Below are 17,793 nucleotides of genomic sequence, written 5' to 3'. Positions count from 1 at the left end.
GCCTTACTTGAATGGTGTGTTCTCTTGTCTTTGCCATGTTGACAAATGGGTAAGAGAATTAGGCCTCTGTGTCACGTCATATTTATACCCCAGGGAAACAGGAAGTCATGAATTACTAATTAAAAGTTCCTAGATACCCTGACCAACTTTAGCAACTACAGAAAAATATATTCAGAAAAAATCAATTAAAATTTTCAGTGGAATTGTTAGGGGTGCCAATAATTGTGGGACACATGATTTCAAGTTTTTTTTTTTCAAAATGTGTGATTTTTTTTTTCACCACCAAAGTAATGTACCGGTACTTAAATAAAAGGTTGGATTTTTCTCTTTTTTTGCATTTGGGTTCTATGTTGTTTAAAAAAAAATGAGAATTTTTGGAAGTCCTCGACCACATCTTAAACAGGGGTGCCAATAATAGTGGAGGGCACTGTTATATATATATATATATATATATATATGCGAGAGAAGAGGAAAAAAAAAAACATATGGGGGATTGGAAGTGATGCAGACAATTACTATCTGCAATATTAAAGCTGATCTACCCCCTAAAAAAAGGTCCTATTTTATTTGTTGTCTTTAGTAACCTTTCTCTTGTCTTTTGTGAGTTTTATTGTTGTATGTTGAAGTATTGTTGTACTAAATTGAGGGAGCAAAGGTTTGTTTAATGAATTGAAGGTTCTCTACGTGAGGGACCTTTATTGTGAAGGACGAATGAATACATTTACCCTAGACGTCATTTTAGGCCCTGGTCAGCCAGAATTATAAACGGAAGCTGGCGGCAGAATCGAAAATCTTTTTAGCTAACTTTTGTTAAAACGACTTGATGGTTAGCTACTGAAGCTAGATGAATGGTGTGGAACGTCGTTAATTCGTAGTAAAGTCTTATAAAATGGTCGACCTTGACTCTGGCATGGTATATGTGCGAGAGAGAGGACAGCTTCGTCGCGTCAATAACATTGTGCTCGCAGAGACGAAGCCGCATTCATTATCACACAGAACAACAACAAACCCTCTTGCGTTGAAAAAGGAGCACTTCGTCTTCACCTATAACAAAGAAGGCAGTTTGAGGTACACTGCCAAATCCCTCTACGACATCTCTCTGCTGTTTGTAGCGTACAACATCCACCATGTCGATTCACTCGAAGGATTCCCTGAACAAGTAGGGGACAGACTCTTCGCCGCTGCGGAGGAAAAACAGATATTCTCAGATCCTGAGGCAGCGCCTAGGGCTCTGCAGTTGTTCAGTGATGCATACGGGGACATAGTGCTCGGGTCACTTTGTTTACGACATAGGTAAGGCTTGATTAACTTGATTAACCCCCCCCAAAGCTTGGTTAAAAACACCCTCCATGTCACATTATATCTAGCCTACTCACCCCACCTTGTAGTACCACCAACATTATGTAACCTACAACCCATTTAGGAATTTGCGATGCACTTCATTGACTGTTCATAAATGGGCTGGCTACCTGTTGCCTTATTTCCCCACAGGTTTCCCTTGCTGTCTGAAAAGCTGGAAGAGATCAAAACGTTTCACAGTCTGAAGTGCTTGGATCTATTTGGCTGCAGACTGGGAGACAGCCACGACATCTTCCAACATCTCACATCAGATGCATTGTCCAGGTATGAATCATTTTTGTTCTATTGTACAGTACAATGGCTAATTAATGCACTGAGGCTGGACTGCGAGTGTGTGATTGACCCTGACATAAGGCAGTGTGTCTTTAGCAGGCAGATTTAAAAATGTTTCTGGGTGGCGGTTCAAAGTTATTCCTGTGTCTGTTTCTCCTCAGCAGCCTAGTCCAATTGTAGTTCTTCTCTCTGTTTCTCAGGAGCCTGGTCCAGCTCTCCCTGGGTGGTAATAGCCTGTCAGACCAGGGTCTCCAGAGACTGACAGCCCCTGTCAGGATGATGAGGAGGGGGCTGAGACACCTGCAGATACTGGACCTGTCCTGTGAGTCTCTAGTAATTAGTCTTAATGAGACCTGTCCTGTGAGTAGTCTGTTATGGAGGGGGGAGCATCTCAATAGTATAGCATGGCTTCCTAGTCTCATCCTTACCTTCATTTGGACGACTAGGAAGGAAAATCTGAATGGTGAAAGGACAGGAAGCCTTAGATAAGACTATTAAAATAGATGGTCCAGGGGATCCACAGCATAGCGCCAAACCAGTTGTTTACACTTACCTCTTTCCAACAGACAACCCTATCACTGAGAAGGCAGTTGGATATCTCACATGTCTCCCAAAGCTACAAGGTCTTGATGTATCAGGAACTAACATAAAGGTGAGAAGGGTTTTTGCTCTGTTCTTCTCCCTGCCACAAGACCAGGTCTCCAGACTAACATTTTCCCCTGGTGCCACTAAGTTTTGCAGTTGGGTGGCACCAGCCCATGCGCTCACGCAATATAACATTTTTTTGTATATAAAGTAATTCAGTGTTTTATTGAAAAGTGTAGTAGACTATATGAAATATGTTGTTTTGTCATCTTTTCATGTTGTGATTCTAAATATTTTAATGTTCAACCTAATCCAGTGATTATCATGCATTTTGAGTTGACAATTAGGCTTTTTTTTGGGGGGTGGGGGGGGGGGGGGTTCAGTAGAGATGAATTAGCCTAGATCTTTATGTGCACTAATATCATAGGCTAATTTATTTGGAGCTCATTCACCACCTGAGGAAGTGGAAACTCAAAACACATTAGTAAGATCGCCAACGCTAACTCTAAAGATAATACCCAATGCTAATAGCCAGGTATTAATCTAACAGTACATTTTGTTTTTGCAGTTCTTGCCTATTACCCAATGAGTCCTATGCAATCCAATGCGCATTTTTATGCAATCAATATCGCATATGGTCCGTATCTCAAAGCCATATCAAATAACTTGGTTGTAAAAAATAGTTGGTTTTGAGCTCAAAATTGAGAGCTGAGAAATAAATAAAAATTACCTACGGAAAGCTGAACCTCCTTTCTTCAACGGTGACAACAGGATAGCTGTGTTTTCCCTGCAATAGGATTTCAAAATGTTATACAATCAGAACACTTTTTCTCCCTGAGCATTTTTTTCCCCCCCGGGAAAGGAGAGGGAGTGTGACTCGCTGAACACAGCAGCAGGCCTCAGGCAGACACTTTCATTACAGGAATCATAAGAACAATGCACTACTTTACTATTTGACCAAATCATGATTTTACCTTTCTATGTAGAATGTCCGGCTCGCACCGTCTGGAGCTCTGCACAAGACCATAGCTAAGATCCTCTTCTGACCCTAACTGGCCTCTTGTTTCCTATGTGGAACATGTCTTCCACGAGATGGCACCACTTATACCCAACGGAACTGAGGGTGAAATGTATACCGTTTGATTCGCAGGTTGGCCCGTCATTAAAGCAGACCCTGAGGAACACGATGGGGTTGGTCCTGTCTGAGAAACTGCTGGAGGCCTTCGACCACTCCTGCTGTAAAACACAAGGCTGGGCAGAGCAGGTAACATTCCTGCTGTGAAACACATTTTATGGTACTAAAGTAGTTTATTGATAACTTGTTTTATTTGAATGGCATGTATGTTTGTGACAGGTGGTAAACCGGTGGGAGTTGAGTGCAACAGAAATGCCCAAACCAAAGAAGGTCCAAGAGTCAAGAACATCAGCTATTCGCTTTTGTAAGTTTTAACATCCTTTGTATTTACATCACTGTTTTAATGAAAGACCATTTCAAAGCTAGCCAGGTCTGGATCTGTTTGTTCTTCAGCCAAATCTGACAGTCGTTGCCATACCATACATGTCAGAGGTTAGGGGAGTTGGCTATAAGCACATTCCGATCTGAACCAGGCTATTTTCTGAGCTAGTCTGTCTCTGCAGTGGCCAGCTTGCTCAAGTCTTGGACAGAGATGGCTGGTTGACTCAGAATAAAAAATAAAAATAAATGTCTCACCCCGGCTATCAGTACAGGTGCTGTTGTTATGAATAAGACCCGGCTGTCAGCACAGGTGCTGTTGTTGTAAACAAGACCCGGCTGTCAGCACAGGTGTTGTTGTTGTAAACAAGACCCGGCTGTCAGCACAGGTGCTGTTGTTGTAAACAAGACCCGGCTGTCAGCACAGGTGCTGTTGTTGTAAACAAGACCCGGCTGTCAGCACAGGTGCTGTTGTTGTAAACAAGACCCGGCTGTCAGCACAGGTGCTGTTAGTGTAAACAAGACCCGGCTGTCAGCACAGGTGCTGTTGTTGTAAACAAGACTAAAGTACTATTTGCTCTTCAGTTGGCAGAGAGAAGTTTGTCCGAGGAATCCTAAGCGCATCACCTCTGATCCAGGAGAAAGAACAAGACAAGACCAGGGAGAGGATACATTTTTATAAACCAGCAACAAGCACACACACAAATCAGACCCAATGCACAGGGACTAAAAGTGGACAAATTAAGCCCTCGTCACTCAACAGCATTGAAATCGCAGGGGCCACCAACGGACATGTAAAACCCTGTTCCCAAAACCAGAAGAGGCCTCGTAAACACCAGGTCGGGGACAGTGATCATCACAGCCCTCCTGCTAAACGTGCTTCTTCCTCATCATCACCAACTCTCACAGCAGAGGACTTGGATCTGCTCAACAGTTACTGATGCTTCGTCTCTTTCTCTGTCCGTACCTTCTCCGTAGCCGAGGTCCACGGTCTCCAAATGTGTGCATGGGGGCTTGACGCTGCACTGCTCAATGCATCCAGCAGAGGTCAGCTTCCACCTCTAGGTTAACTTTGGTGGCTTTTTTTGTTTAAGCGGACCCTAAGCACTTCCTAGCTGGAGGTGTGGAGGAACACTTGTAGTATTTTCTTGGTCAATCTGCTGCTTATTTACGTTTTTAACTTTTTACAAATAAAAAGTATATTGCTATTATTGTAACTGTTCAAGATTCTGATCATTGGGGTGGATGCAGTCTCTGGTGACAGAATGTTCACATGGCCAGAGTACACGCCTTCGAATTTGGTTCAGAGATTAGGGGAGGGGGATGGATGTGGCAGTCAGTCTAGCAGGTTAAACTTTTGGGGGCAGGTGTACTCGTCAGACCAGTCGTAGCAGTGCTGGCGTCCGTCACGGCATAGACCGCGAGGGATACAGGAACAGTACTGGAAGTCCACCGGTATGCAGGACCACCAGTCCACACCACAGGGGGCACAGCCAGCATCTGAGAAGCACATGCACCTCACTGTCACTGTGCATGTCTGAATATAGAGGAACATGCTAAACACCGTCTATTACATACAATTTGATACTGAAATAATGTCTCATTGACGAAAAACCTGTTCCAAGGATCAGGCAGAGCTCATTTTCCAGATTTGTAAAAATAGTTTATTCAAGCAATTGCAAGGAAGTTAACTCCAGATATACCGGGGAGGAACAGAAACATTTACAAATTACCCAGTCATTTATATACCTCATCTACACAAAGAACTGCTTACCCCTCCAAAAGGGAGGCAAACTTACATGAGCGATAAGGGGTACTTAGCTCTACTCCCTTAAAGCATTAAAACAAATTACATTTACATTTTAGTCATTTAGCAGACGCTCTTATCCAGAGCGACTTACAGTTAGTGATAAAAGTTCTCACAGCCCATGTGTCTAAGAGAGGTGAGTGATACGATCTTTACAGTCTAAACAGACAGAACAAGAGTTCAGCCTGGTTGCTAAGGAGCCGATAACAAATCTCTCCTTTGTACAGTGTATGAAGAGGTTACTGGACAGCAGGGGAAAGAACCAGTGACTAGCATTGTTCAACTCGAGCATTTTCATACCATTTTAGACCGTAACAAAACCATTTTGCCCTCACGGCCTGAAGAGATGTTTTAAAAAAACGAGAATCTTGATGACCACTCAACTAACTTCTATTACGTTTTATATATTACAATTTCTTGATGTTAAAATAAGTGTTCATGTGACGGTAATCTGTAACCTACTACTACAGCATCAAATTTGACAAGGCAAGTTTGAGCTAAGGACCCTGGGACTAAACACCTCCATCTGCAACTGGATCCTGGACTTTCTGACGGGCCGCCCCCAGGTGGTAAGGGTAGGTAACAACACATTTGCCACGCTGATCCTCAACACGGGGGCCCCTCAGGGGTGCGTGCTCAGTCCCCTCCTGTATTCCCTGTTCACCCATGACTGCATGGCCAACACCATCATTAAGTTTGCCGACGACACAACAGTGGTAGGCCTGATCACCGACAACGATGAGACAGCCTATAGGGAGGAGGTCAGAGACCTGGCCGTGTGGTGCCAGGATAACAACCTCTCCCTCAACGTGACCAAGACAAAGGAGATGATTGTGGACTACAGGGAAAAAAAGGACTGAGCACGCCCCCATTCTCATCGACGGGGCTGTAGTGGAACAGGTTGAGAGCTTCAAGTTCCTTGGTGTCCACATCACCAACAAACTATCATGGTCCAAACACACCAAGACATTCATGAAGAGGACACGACAAAGCCTATTCCCCCTCAGGAGACTGAAAATATTTGGCATGGGTCCTCAGATCCTCAAAGTTCTACAGCTGCACCATCGAGTGCATCCTGACTGGTTGCATCACCGCCTGGTATGGCAACTGCTCGGCCTCCGACCGCAAGGCACTACAGAGGGTAGTGCGTACGGCCCAGTATATCACTGGGGGCAAGCTTCCTGCCATCCAGGACCTCTATACCAGGTGTCTGAGGAAGGCCCTAAAAATTGTCAAAGACTCCAGCCACCCTAGTCATAGACTGTTCTCTCTGCTACTGCACGGCAAGCGGTACCGGAGCGCCAAGTCTAGGTCCAAAAGGCTTCTTAACAGCTTCTACCCCCAAGCCATAAGACTCCTGAGCAGCTAATCATGGCTACCCGGACTATTTGTCTCACCCCAACCCCCTCTTTTACGCTGCTGCTACTCTGTTAATTATTTATGCATAGTCACTTTAACTCTACCCACATGTACATATTACCTCAATTACCTTGACTAGCCGGTGCCCCCGCACATTGACTCTGCAACGGTACCCCCCTCTATATATAGCCTCCCTAATGTTATTTTATTTTACTACTGCTCTTTAATTATTTGCTATTTTTTATTTATCTATTTTTTACTTGACTTTTTTTTTTCTTTTCTTAAACTGCATTGTTGGTTAAGGGCTTGGAAGTAAGCATTTCACTGTAAGGTCTACACCTGTTGTATTCGGCGGCTTTGGCAAACAAAATTTGATTTGAATAATAAAACTCACAGGGTCCAATCTCATCAGAGCAGTCCCCACAGTCGTTGAAGTTGTTACACTTCTTGTCAGTAAAGACCCAGAACTGAGGGTTTCCACATCGAAACACAAGACCCCCCGGAAGGTTGTTGGGGAGATCACCTGAAAGGAAAAGTATGGACATGTTTACTTAGAGCAGCTGTTCTCAACCTGAGGTTCTAGAACCCCTGGGGTTCTTAGCCCAATTACAGCGGTTCTCAATCTGAGGTTCTAGAACCCCTGGGGTTCTTAACCCAACTACAGCGGTTCTCAACCTGAAAAAAAAATCGCACCATGTCGAACGAACAAATTTATAAAATTGTACCGAAACTTCCTGTTTCCATCACAGCTGTCTTAGATTTTTTTTATATACAGTATGACATTACACACAAAGACTGTGGATGGAAAAATGGTTCATACTAGTCCCCTGTAGCTCAGTTGGTAGAGCATGGCGCTTGCAACGCCAGGATTGTGGGTTCGTTTCCCAAGTGGGGCCAGTATGAAAATGTATGCACTCACTAACTAAGTCGCTCTGGATAAGAGCGTCTGCTAAATGACGTAAATGTAAAATGTAAATGACTGCTATGTGGTTGTCTTATTAAGATGAATGCATTATCTGTAAGTTGTTCTGGATAAGAGTGTCTGCTAAAGGTATTAGCGATACCAAACTGCAAAATACTAATCCTCGTTTAATTAAGATACATTTTTTAAAGCCTTCTTCTCAAGGGTATTTACATGACAAGTTCTACTCTGATTTAGCCACTGTCTCCTGTATTCCTGACCCTGAGTTGGCTCTAGAAAATGTATCCTCCATATTTATTCCTCAGGCAGATAAACACACCCCTTTTAAATTATTCAGAGTCAAAGATACAGTTGAAGTCAGATGTTTACATACACTTAGGTTGAAGTCATTAAAACTTGTTTTTCAACCACTCCACAAATTTCTTGTTAACAAACTATAGTTTTGGCAAGTCGGTTAGGACATCTACTTTGTGCATGACACAAGTAATTTTTCCAGCAATTGTTTACAGACAGATTATTTCACTTATAATTCACTGTATCACAATTCCAGTGGGTCAGAAGTTTACATACACTAAGTTGACTGTGCCTTTAAACAGCTTGGAAAATTCCAGAAAATGATGTCATGGCTTTAGAAGCTTCTGATAGGCTAATTGACATCATTTGAGTCAATTGGAGGTGTACCTGTGGATGTATTTCAGGGCCTACCTTCAAACTCAGTGCCTCTTTGCTTGACATCATGGGAAAATCAAAAGAAATCAGCCAAGACCTCAGAAAATAAATTGTAGACCTCCACAAGTCTGGTTCATCCTTGGAAGCAATTTCCAAATGCCTGAAGGTACCACGTTCATCTGTACAAACAATTGTACGCAAGTATAAACACCATGGGACCACGCAGCCATCATACCGCTCAGGAAAGAGACGTGTTCTGTCTCCTAGAGATGAACGTACTTTGGTGCGAAAAGTGCAAATCAATCCCAGAACAACAGCAAAAGACCTTGTGAAGATGCTGGAGGAAACAGGTACAAAAGTATCTATATCCGCAGTAAAACGAGTCCTATATCGACATAACTTGAAAGGCCGCTCTGCAAGGAAGAAGCCACTGCTCCAAAACCGCCATAAAAAAAGCCAGACTACGGTTTGCAACTGCACATGGGGACAAGGATCGTACTTTTTGGAGAAATGTCCTCTGGTCTGATGAAACAAAAATAGAACTGTTTGGCCATAATGACCATCGTTATGTTTGGAGGAAAAAGGGGGCGCTTGCAAGCCGAAGAACACCATCCCAACCGTGAAGCATGGAGGTGGCAGCATCATGCTGTGGGTGTGCTTTGCTGCAGGAGGGACTGGTGCACTTCACAAAATAGATGGCATCATGAGGAAGGAAAATGATGTGGATATATTGAAGCAACATCTCAAGACATCAGTCAGGAAGTTAAAGCTTGGTCGCAAATGGGTCTTCCAAATGGACAATGACCCCAAGCATACTTCCAGAGTTGTGGCAAAATGGCTTAAGGACAACAAAGTCAAGGTATTGGAGTGGCCATCACAAAGCCCTGACTTCAATCCTATAGAAAATGTGTGGGCAGAACTGAAAAAGCGTGTGCGAGCAAGGAGGCCTATAAACCTGACTCGGTTACACCAGCTATGTCAGGAGGAATGGGCCAAAATTCACCCAACTTATTGTGGGAAGCTTGTGGAAGGCTACCCAAAACGTTTGACCCAAGTTAAACAATTTAAAGGCAATGCTACCAAATACTAATTGAGTGTATGTAAACTTCTGACCCACTGGGAATGTGATGAAAGAAATAAAAGCTGAAATAAAAATTCTCTCTACTATTATTCTGACATTTCACATTCTTAAAATAAAGTGGTGATCCTAACTGACCTAAAACAGGGTATTTTTTACTAGGATTAAATGTCAGGAATTGTGTAAAACTGAGTTTAAATGTATTTGGCTAAGGTGTATGTAAACTTCCGACTTCAACTGTAGATTTAACTTTTAGTTTTCTTCAGAGCAATCTGAGCTCATTCAGATGAGAAACCAGGCCTGGGCCAAAGCAAGGAAAACTGTCTCTGTAGTGGACTGGCAATTTTTCAGACAACTGAGAAACAAATGTACTTTCTCGATTAGGAATGCTAAATCAAGCTACTTTAACATTTTGTAAACGGTAAATGCACTGAAGTGTACAAATTAATTTCCTTCCCTGCCTAAGCAAGTTCTGTCTGACTCTGGCATCATAACAGAAGAAGGGGATAAGTGATGCTTTTAATCATCATTTTATCTCGGCAGGCTTTTTATTTGAGAAAAATGGTGGTTTGATTGACCCTGGTCAGCCAATCGCCTGCTCTTCCCTCTGTCAGCCTCTAGCTGACTCGACGGTTAACACGTCAACTTCTAGTGAGTCTTTGTTTTTATTTCAGCAATTTACTATCTGTGATGTGCTAGATGCCTTGCTTAAGATTAGTTATCAAAACAAAATCCACTGGGGCTGATATGCTTGATTCATTTTTGCTGCAGCTCTCTGCACCCCTGATTGCTGAATCATTAACCCATATTTTCTACCTTACGATTATATCTGGTACTTTCCCCAAGGTTTGGAAAGCGACCCATGTACTCCCCCTTCACAAAGATGGTGACCCTAAAATATCATAATCCTTGATTAATTCTCAGCTAAGATCTTTATTATATTTGAAATGTATACTAAATGTACATCAGTGGGGTTTTAGACCAGGTCATAGCACTAGCTCTGTTGCATCCCTAGTTATAAATGATGTGGTTAACTGTATGGATAAAAGGCAACATTGTGCTGCCCTCTTCATTGACATGTCAAATGCTTTCGATACTGTTGATCACTCACTGCTATTTCAGAGGCTTTCCTCAATTGTCCTAGACCAGGCTAAATCTAATTGGTTTAAAAATTACTTGACAGATAAAACTCAATGTGTATCTACTGATGGTGTTAAATCAGGTTCTCTGGACATAATGAAAGGCATCCCGCAGGGGTCAATTCTGGGTCCTGTACTTTGTACTGTTTACATTGACTTGTCCATTAAAAAATGGTAACCTGTACTTGTATGCCCATAATACTGTTGTGTATGCTGTTGCCCCCACGGTTGACCAGGCTCTATCTGAACTACAGTCTGCCCTCATTGTATTACAGAAAACTTTATTGATCTGAAATTAGTATTGAATGCAGGTAAAACTAAGTATATGTTGTTATCTAGAGCGCATAAAAAAAAAGCTCTGATTTAAACATATGTACTTTGGTTGGTGTCCATATTGATTGTGTCCCTGCTTACAAATATCTGGATAGATGAAAAGTTGTCATTTAAAAAGCATATTGAGGAGTTAGTTCAGCTTTCAACACCATAGTGCCCTCAAAGCTCATCACTAAGCTAAGGACCCTGGGACTAAACACCTCCCTGTGCAACTGGATCCTGGACTTCCTGACGGGCCGCCCCCAGGTGGTAAGGGTAGGTAACAACACATCTGCCACGCTGATCCTCAACACGGGGGCCCACTCAGGGGTGCGTGCTCAGTCCCCTCCTGTACTCCCTGTTCACCCATGACTGCATGGCCAGGCACGACTCCAACACCATCATTAAGTTTGCCGACGACACAACAGTGGTAGGCCTGATCACAGACAATGATGAGACAGCCTATAGGGAGGAGATCAGAGACCTGGCCGTGTGGTGCCAGGATAACAACCTCTCCCTCAACGTGATCAAGAAAAAAGAGATGATTGTGGACTACAGGGAAAAAAAGAGGACTGAGCACGCCCCCATTCTCATCGACGGGGCTGTACAGGTTGAGAGCTTCAAGTTCCTTGGTGTCCACATCGCCAACAAACTATCATGGTCTAAACACACCAAGACAGTAGTGAAGAGGGCATGACAAAGCCTATTCCCCCTCAGGAGACTGAAAAGATTCCTGAAGTTGTCAGAGGAAGGCCCTAAAAATTGTCAAAGACTCCAGCCACCCTAGTCATAGACTGTTCTCTCTGCTAGCGCACGGCAAGCGGTACCAGAGCACCAAGTCTAGGTCCAAAAGGCTTCTTAATATAAGACTCCTGAACAGCTAATCATGGCTACCCAGACTATTTTCATTGTTCCCTCCACCCCACCCCCTCTTTTACGCTGCTGCTACTCTGTTTATTATCTATGCATAGTCACGTTAACGCTACCCACATGTACATATTACCTTGACTAACCGGTGCCCCCACACATTGAGTCTGTACCGGTACCCCTGTATATAGCCTCTCTACTGTTCTTTTATTTTACTGCTGCTCTTTAATTACAGTGGGGAGAACAAGTATTTGATACACTGCCGATTTTGCAGGTTTTCCTACTTACAAAGCATGTAGAGGCTGTAATTTTTATCATAGGTACACTTCAAATGTGAGAGACGGAATCTAAAACAAAAATCCAGAAAATCACATTGTATGATTTTTAAGTAATTAATTTGCATTTTATTGCATGACATAAGTATTTGATCACCTACCATCCGGTAAGAATTCCGGTTCTCACAGACCTGTTAGTTTTTCTTTAAGAAGCCCTCCTGTTCTCCACTCATTACCAGTATTAACTGCACCTGTTTGAACTCGTTACCTGTATAAAAGACACCTGTCCACACTCAATCAAACAGACTCCAACCTCTCCACAATGGCCAAGACCAGAGAGCTGTGTAAGGACATCAGGGATAAAATTGTAGACCTGCACAAGGCTGGGATGGGCTACAGGACAATAGGCAAGCAGCTTGGTGAGAAGGCAACAACTGTTGGCGCAATTATTAGAAAATGGAAGAAGTTCAAGATGACGGTCAATCACCCTCGGTCTGGGGCTCCATGCAAGATCTCACCTCGTGGGGCATCAATGATCACGAGGAAGGTGAGGGATCAGCCCAGAACTACACGGCAGGACCTGGTCAATGACCTGAAGAGAGCTGGGACCACAGTCTCAAAGAAAACCATTAGTAACACACTACGCCGTCATGGATTAAAATCCTGCAGCGCACGCAAGGTCCCCCTGCTCAAGCCAATGCATGTCCAGGCCCATCTGAAGTTTGCCAATGACCATCTGGATGATCCAGAGGAGGAATGGGAGAAGGTCATGTGGTCTGATGAGACAAAAATAGAGCTTTTTGGTCTAAACTCCACTCGCCGTGTTTGGAGGAAGAAGAAGGATGAGTACAACCCCAAGAACACCATCCCAACCGTGAAGCATGGAGGTGGAAACATCATTATTTGGTGATGCTTTTCTGCAAAGGGGACAGGACGACTGCACCGTATTGAGGGGAGGATGGATGGGGCCATGTATCGCGAGATCTTGGCCAACAACCTCCTTCCCTCAGTAAGAGCATTGAAGATGGGTCGTGGCTGGGTCTTCCAGCATGACAAAGACCCGAATCACACAGCTAGGGCAACTAAAGAGTGGCTCCGTAAGAAGCATCTCAAGGTCCTGGAGTGGCCTAGCTAGTCTCCAGACCTGAACCCAATAGAAAATCTTCGGAGGGAGCTGAAAGTCCGTGTGCCCAGCGACAGCCCCCGAAACCTGAAGGATCTGGAGAAGGTCTGTATGGAGGAGTGGGCCAAAATCCCTGCTGCAGTGTGTGCAAACCTGGTCAAGACCTACAGGAAACGTATGATCTCTGTAATTGCAAGCAAAGGTTTCTGTACCAAATATTAAGTTCTGCTTTTCTGATGTATCAAATACTTATGTCATGCAATAAAATGCAAATGAATTACTTAAAAATCATACAATGTGATTTTCTGGATTTTTGTTTTAGATTCCGTCTCTCACAGTTAAAGTGTACCTATGATAAAAATTACAGACCTCTACATGCTTTGTAAGTAGGAAAACCTGCAAAATCGTCAGTGTATCAAATACTTGTTCTCCCCACTGTAATTGTTATTTTAATTTTTTACTTATCTATTTTTTACTTAACACTTTTTTTTCTTAAAACTGCATTGTTGGTTAAGGGCTTGTAAGTCAGCATTTCACTCTAAGGTCTACATTTACATTTTAGTCATTTAGCAGCAGTGGCGGCTGGTGAAAAATATTCTCGGTGGGGCTGTGCCATACTTTTTTTTTCCTGTAACCATCGCGATATATTTTAACACAAACTGCAGGACAGCAGTGCTCAGTGAAACATTCAGTAATTATTTAATGCCAATATTAAAAAGTTGAGGCATTCTTACACAAAAACATATTACACAAACCCAAGCCTTTCATTTGCATTTAAAGTGAACTTTTCACCATTGGTAGTAAACAGGCAACGCAACAGGCATGCTGTCAGAACAGAGTGGAAAGTGGACAATAACATGAAATTATTATAAAGTTTATAGGAAATCTTACACTGTATAAAAGGATGTATAATATAGAAATGGATATCAAGTGGATGAACTCAAACCTTTGACTGGAAGAATAGCATACAGTATTTTATGATCATACTAAATGTGACTAATTGTTAATGTGCTCCAGAACTGCAACAATTAATTGATACAAAACAACATATATACAGTAATATTAGCAAAGACACTATTAAGACTTTCTAGAGTACCATATATAACTGGATTTTTTTATGCTAAGGTCAACTATATACAAAGAAACATGCGGCCAGAGCTGCTCTGTGTGTGTGTGTCTGTCATCTTATTTGTACAGGAATTTTATATATATATATAGACAGACAGACAGACAGTGTGTATATACACACAAACTATGTCTAGTAACTGCTTTTAACCTGTGATGTACATAATTAACTGATGTTATTACGTTTTAAAGCCTTTTTCTATTACATTTGTGAGAGGGATGCAACATCATTTTGTTCTGCTGTGCACTTAGCAATAAAGTTAATCTTCAATAACAACTAGGCCTCTTCTAGAAATTGACCTGGTGGACACCTGAATAATTATTACAAACTGTGTAGTACTTTCCTGCATTATTATCAACGTCTGATTGTGTCTTCTCTTTCCTTTTAAAATACTAAAACAAATATAATTGTGACGGCTCTATGATAATCACTCACTTTGATGACCAGACACATTTAGGCTTTTAAACTGTTGTAAGTGAACTATTCATCTTTCTAACAACATCTTTATCAGCCAATAGTAAATATAGTTATTTACCTGATTGTTAGCATGCTGTCTGTGAACCTCTGGACAAGTGCTTTAATGAAGACAGGGTCGATGTTCCTCTTCTGCAGCTGGCTGAAAAGCATGTCCACATTTGGCATGATCTTGTGGAACAGTGCCAGGAAAAACAGAAAGCCTCGTCTTCGAGCATCCTCACAAAGCCCCCGCCTCTCTGACAGTCGGGGGCATCAAAGTTCCCAGAGTCTCTGATGGTCTGGAAACACGTTAGTGGGTGGAAACGTCAGTCGTCTCGTCAGCTTGAATGGCGATAAAATCAGCACTCTTTACTTCCTCCAGGATGTAATCCTTAAGCACTGACAGCATACATTCCAACAGCTCGTTCTGTATCGTCTTTGACGTGCCCTTAAAAACGGTAGCTGTCTTCAGGTGCTCCTCCAGCACACTGTCGAGGGAGGCAACAAAATCCACTAAGCCCCGGAAAATGCCGGGGTTGTCCGAGGAGTCAGTCTCCTCGTGCCCACGCAAGGCCAACTCAAAAGCCCCACAGAACTTCACACAATCGATAATTTTGGATAGAATGTGCCTGTTTTTATCCACCTCCTCATTGTGTTTCCTCACCACAATCCTGTGGCCGTCATCCAGCTGCGTAGCAATGTTCACCCCTTCCTAATACAGCTAGCTTTACAGAGTTGTCCATGTGTGCCCTGGTGTTCTCATGTTTCTTTACCTTCTCTGACAGGTGCTTCATATCCCTCACTCCGGTACCTGTCCATGCTGAATCTGACCCCGTCGTTTTAAAAGCAAGCACGGAAAGCAAAATAAAGCATTAGCATCAGTGCACCCAGCTAGCCAAGCCTTCCTGGTGTACCAGCTACGGGAGAAGCCGCGCATATACTGCTTCCCTTTCTCGCTAGCCTGCTGTCTGATTGAGAGGTCAGGTTGATCTGGGCCCAGCTCTTTCACCCGAACTTTCTCTGACAAAGTTCTCCTCTCAAACGGATCTTGGAGGAGAGATTTCACCGAGTTAGGTTGGGTCTTGGAGGAGTAACGCTTTGCGCTCGCCATTGTCGTCTAGTAAAAATGGCGCCACTGGAGCCCGGTCCTTATTTTATCAGGGGCGAGCTTGGGGCGATAAAATAATCGCCCTCCTTGGATTCGGAATTAAAATCGCTGATTAGCTACATTTTATGTCATACATTCATATCTTAAATTAGCAATTGGCTTAACTGCTACGTAGACCCGCCTCCTCGGGGCACTTTCTGTATCGCCCAGAGCTGACGAGGCGTTTGACAGGCAGAGGAAAGGTTGCGATTGCGAATATGATTTTCTATCATATCTTACACATATTACTGTGTGCATTCCATATTTCAAACACACAAATATTGACATACTGATGTTTTTATTATTATTATTATTATTTTTATTTATTTTTTATTTTATTTTTTAAAATAATTTTATTTAAGGGGGCGGCGCCCTAGCGCCCTCTATCGGCCAGCCGCCACTGTTTAGCAGACACTCTTATCCAGAGCGACTTACAGTTAGCACATACATTATTTTATCGAACCCACAACCCTGGCGTTGCAAACGCCATGCTCTACCAACTGAGCTACATCCCTGCCGGCCATTCCCTCCCCTACCCTGGACAACGCTGGCCCAATTGTGCGCCGCCCCATGTGTCTCCCGGTCGCGGCCGGCTACGACAGAGCCTGGATTCGAACCAGGATCTCTAGTGGCACAGCTAGCACTGCGATGCAGTGCCTTAGACCACTGCGCCACTCGCCACCTGTTGTATTCAGCTCATGTGGCAAATCAAATTTGATTTGATTAGTTAAGAAGCTGAGAATAAGAATGGGCTTCTTCTATAGAAATAGGTCCTGCCTCTCGATAGTAGACAGCAGATTATTCAGTCGACGTTCCCATTGGTCCTAGACTATGGCGACATCATCTATATGAACGCAGCTGCCACTTCAGTAAAGCCGTTAGATGCAGTTTATCACAGCATACTGCGCTTTATTATGGGTGACAGTTTTAGCACACATCACTGCATTCTCTACCAGAAAGTTGGTTGGTCCTCTTTGATGTCACGTGGGTTGATACATTGCTATGTTTTCATGCATAAAGAAGCCCTTTTACAAAAACTCCCACTGTACGTAACGTCATTACTAAACTTCAGACATACGAGTTACCACACCCGGTCTCAGGGATGGCTAACTGGAAATTCCGTTGGTCTCTACTGAGTTAGGTAAGTCAGCTTTTAGTTTTCTTGCACCTCATTTGTGGAACAATCTTCAACATTTTCTTAAATGTGATGTTTTGGTGCCTCTAGGGCAATTCAGAAAGCTGATTGAGGACCTTATTACTGATGAATGTGTTTTTCTTTCGGCTTGGATTTTGTATTTATATTTTGATGTGTATTTTTTTGTAATTCAGGGCGCCTCTGTAAAATAGACCTTGGTCTCAGTCCCTGATAAAATAAAGGTTAAATAAAAAATAAATTACTAAAATGAAAAATCAATAAGAACATTATTGACTAACTGCACATGTGTGTGTCCTCATCGGCTCCTTTGGGGCAGGTCACGACCCCGTTACAGAGGTCAGAGGGCGGGATGCAGGTCACTCTGTCATCACACAGGAAGCCTGTCACATTGTCCTCTGTCCTGCAGATACGGCCTACCACAGGGGACATTACAAACCCTCATTACTAGAACTGGGGATCAGTATCCACAAAGCATCAGAGTAGTGTCACTGATCTAGGATCAGTTTGAACTTTTAGATCATAATGAAAGAACAGGGATCAGCACTCTTACTCTGAGATGCTTCACAACAAATAGGCCTACAAACCCAGGATGTTACCGAAGGGTAGTATTTACTGCCATCTTGTGGCAGATATCAGTAACTGCATACAATAGCACTCGATTACATGGATAAACAAGACAACAGTAAA

The 17,793-nt window shown here is 43.0% G+C and overlaps 2 protein-coding genes across 2 annotated transcripts; one reads left to right on the top strand and one right to left on the bottom strand.

Moving 5' to 3' along the window:
* Positions 1 to 727: 727 nt before the first annotated feature.
* Positions 728 to 4,882, top strand: lrrc42 (leucine rich repeat containing 42). The gene is made up of 7 exons (XM_041842433.2): positions 728 to 1,293; positions 1,492 to 1,623; positions 1,833 to 1,954; positions 2,199 to 2,284; positions 3,368 to 3,481; positions 3,572 to 3,656; positions 4,256 to 4,882. The coding sequence occupies exons 1-7, from the start codon at positions 890 to 892 to the stop codon at positions 4,609 to 4,611; spliced, it is 1,299 nt and encodes a 432-aa protein (XP_041698367.1). The 5' UTR covers positions 728 to 889; the 3' UTR covers positions 4,612 to 4,882.
* A 54-nt stretch (positions 4,883 to 4,936) lies between these two features.
* On the bottom strand, positions 4,937 to 17,535 carry LOC121534449 (low-density lipoprotein receptor class A domain-containing protein 1-like). Its single transcript, XM_041841042.1, has 3 exons — positions 17,385 to 17,535; positions 7,231 to 7,359; positions 4,937 to 5,170 (listed from the first exon to the last, which is right to left on the bottom strand). The coding sequence occupies exons 1-3, from the start codon at positions 17,533 to 17,535 to the stop codon at positions 5,007 to 5,009; spliced, it is 444 nt and encodes a 147-aa protein (XP_041696976.1). The 3' UTR covers positions 4,937 to 5,006.
* Positions 17,536 to 17,793: the final 258 nt, after the last annotated feature.

Source organism: Coregonus clupeaformis, chromosome 21 (assembly GCF_020615455.1).
Source record: "Coregonus clupeaformis isolate EN_2021a chromosome 21, ASM2061545v1, whole genome shotgun sequence".
Taxonomy (NCBI): domain Eukaryota; kingdom Metazoa; phylum Chordata; class Actinopteri; order Salmoniformes; family Salmonidae; genus Coregonus; species Coregonus clupeaformis.
Note: the sequence above shows the minus strand (reverse complement) of the source record. Positions and strands in the feature narration are given on the sequence as shown.

Coding starts and splice junctions, on each gene's coding strand:
- lrrc42 (XM_041842433.2), top strand. CDS start 890: ATGGTCGACCTTGACTCTGGCATGGTATATGTGCGAGAGAGAGGACAG. Junction 1,294..1,491: donor TCACTTTGTTTACGACATAG/GTAAGGCTTGAT, acceptor ATTTCCCCACAG/GTTTCCCTTGCTGTCTGAAA. Junction 3,482..3,571: donor CACAAGGCTGGGCAGAGCAG/GTAACATTCCTG, acceptor TGTTTGTGACAG/GTGGTAAACCGGTGGGAGTT.
- LOC121534449 (XM_041841042.1), bottom strand. CDS start 17,535: ATGTCCCCTGTGGTAGGCCGTATCTGCAGGACAGAGGACAATGTGACA. Junction 7,360..17,384: donor TGAGGACACACACATGTGCA/GTTAGTCAATAA, acceptor TTTTCCTTTCAG/GTGATCTCCCCAACAACCTT. Junction 5,171..7,230: donor CTCTGATGAGATTGGACCCT/GTGAGTTTTATT, acceptor TGTGCTTCTCAG/ATGCTGGCTGTGCCCCCTGT.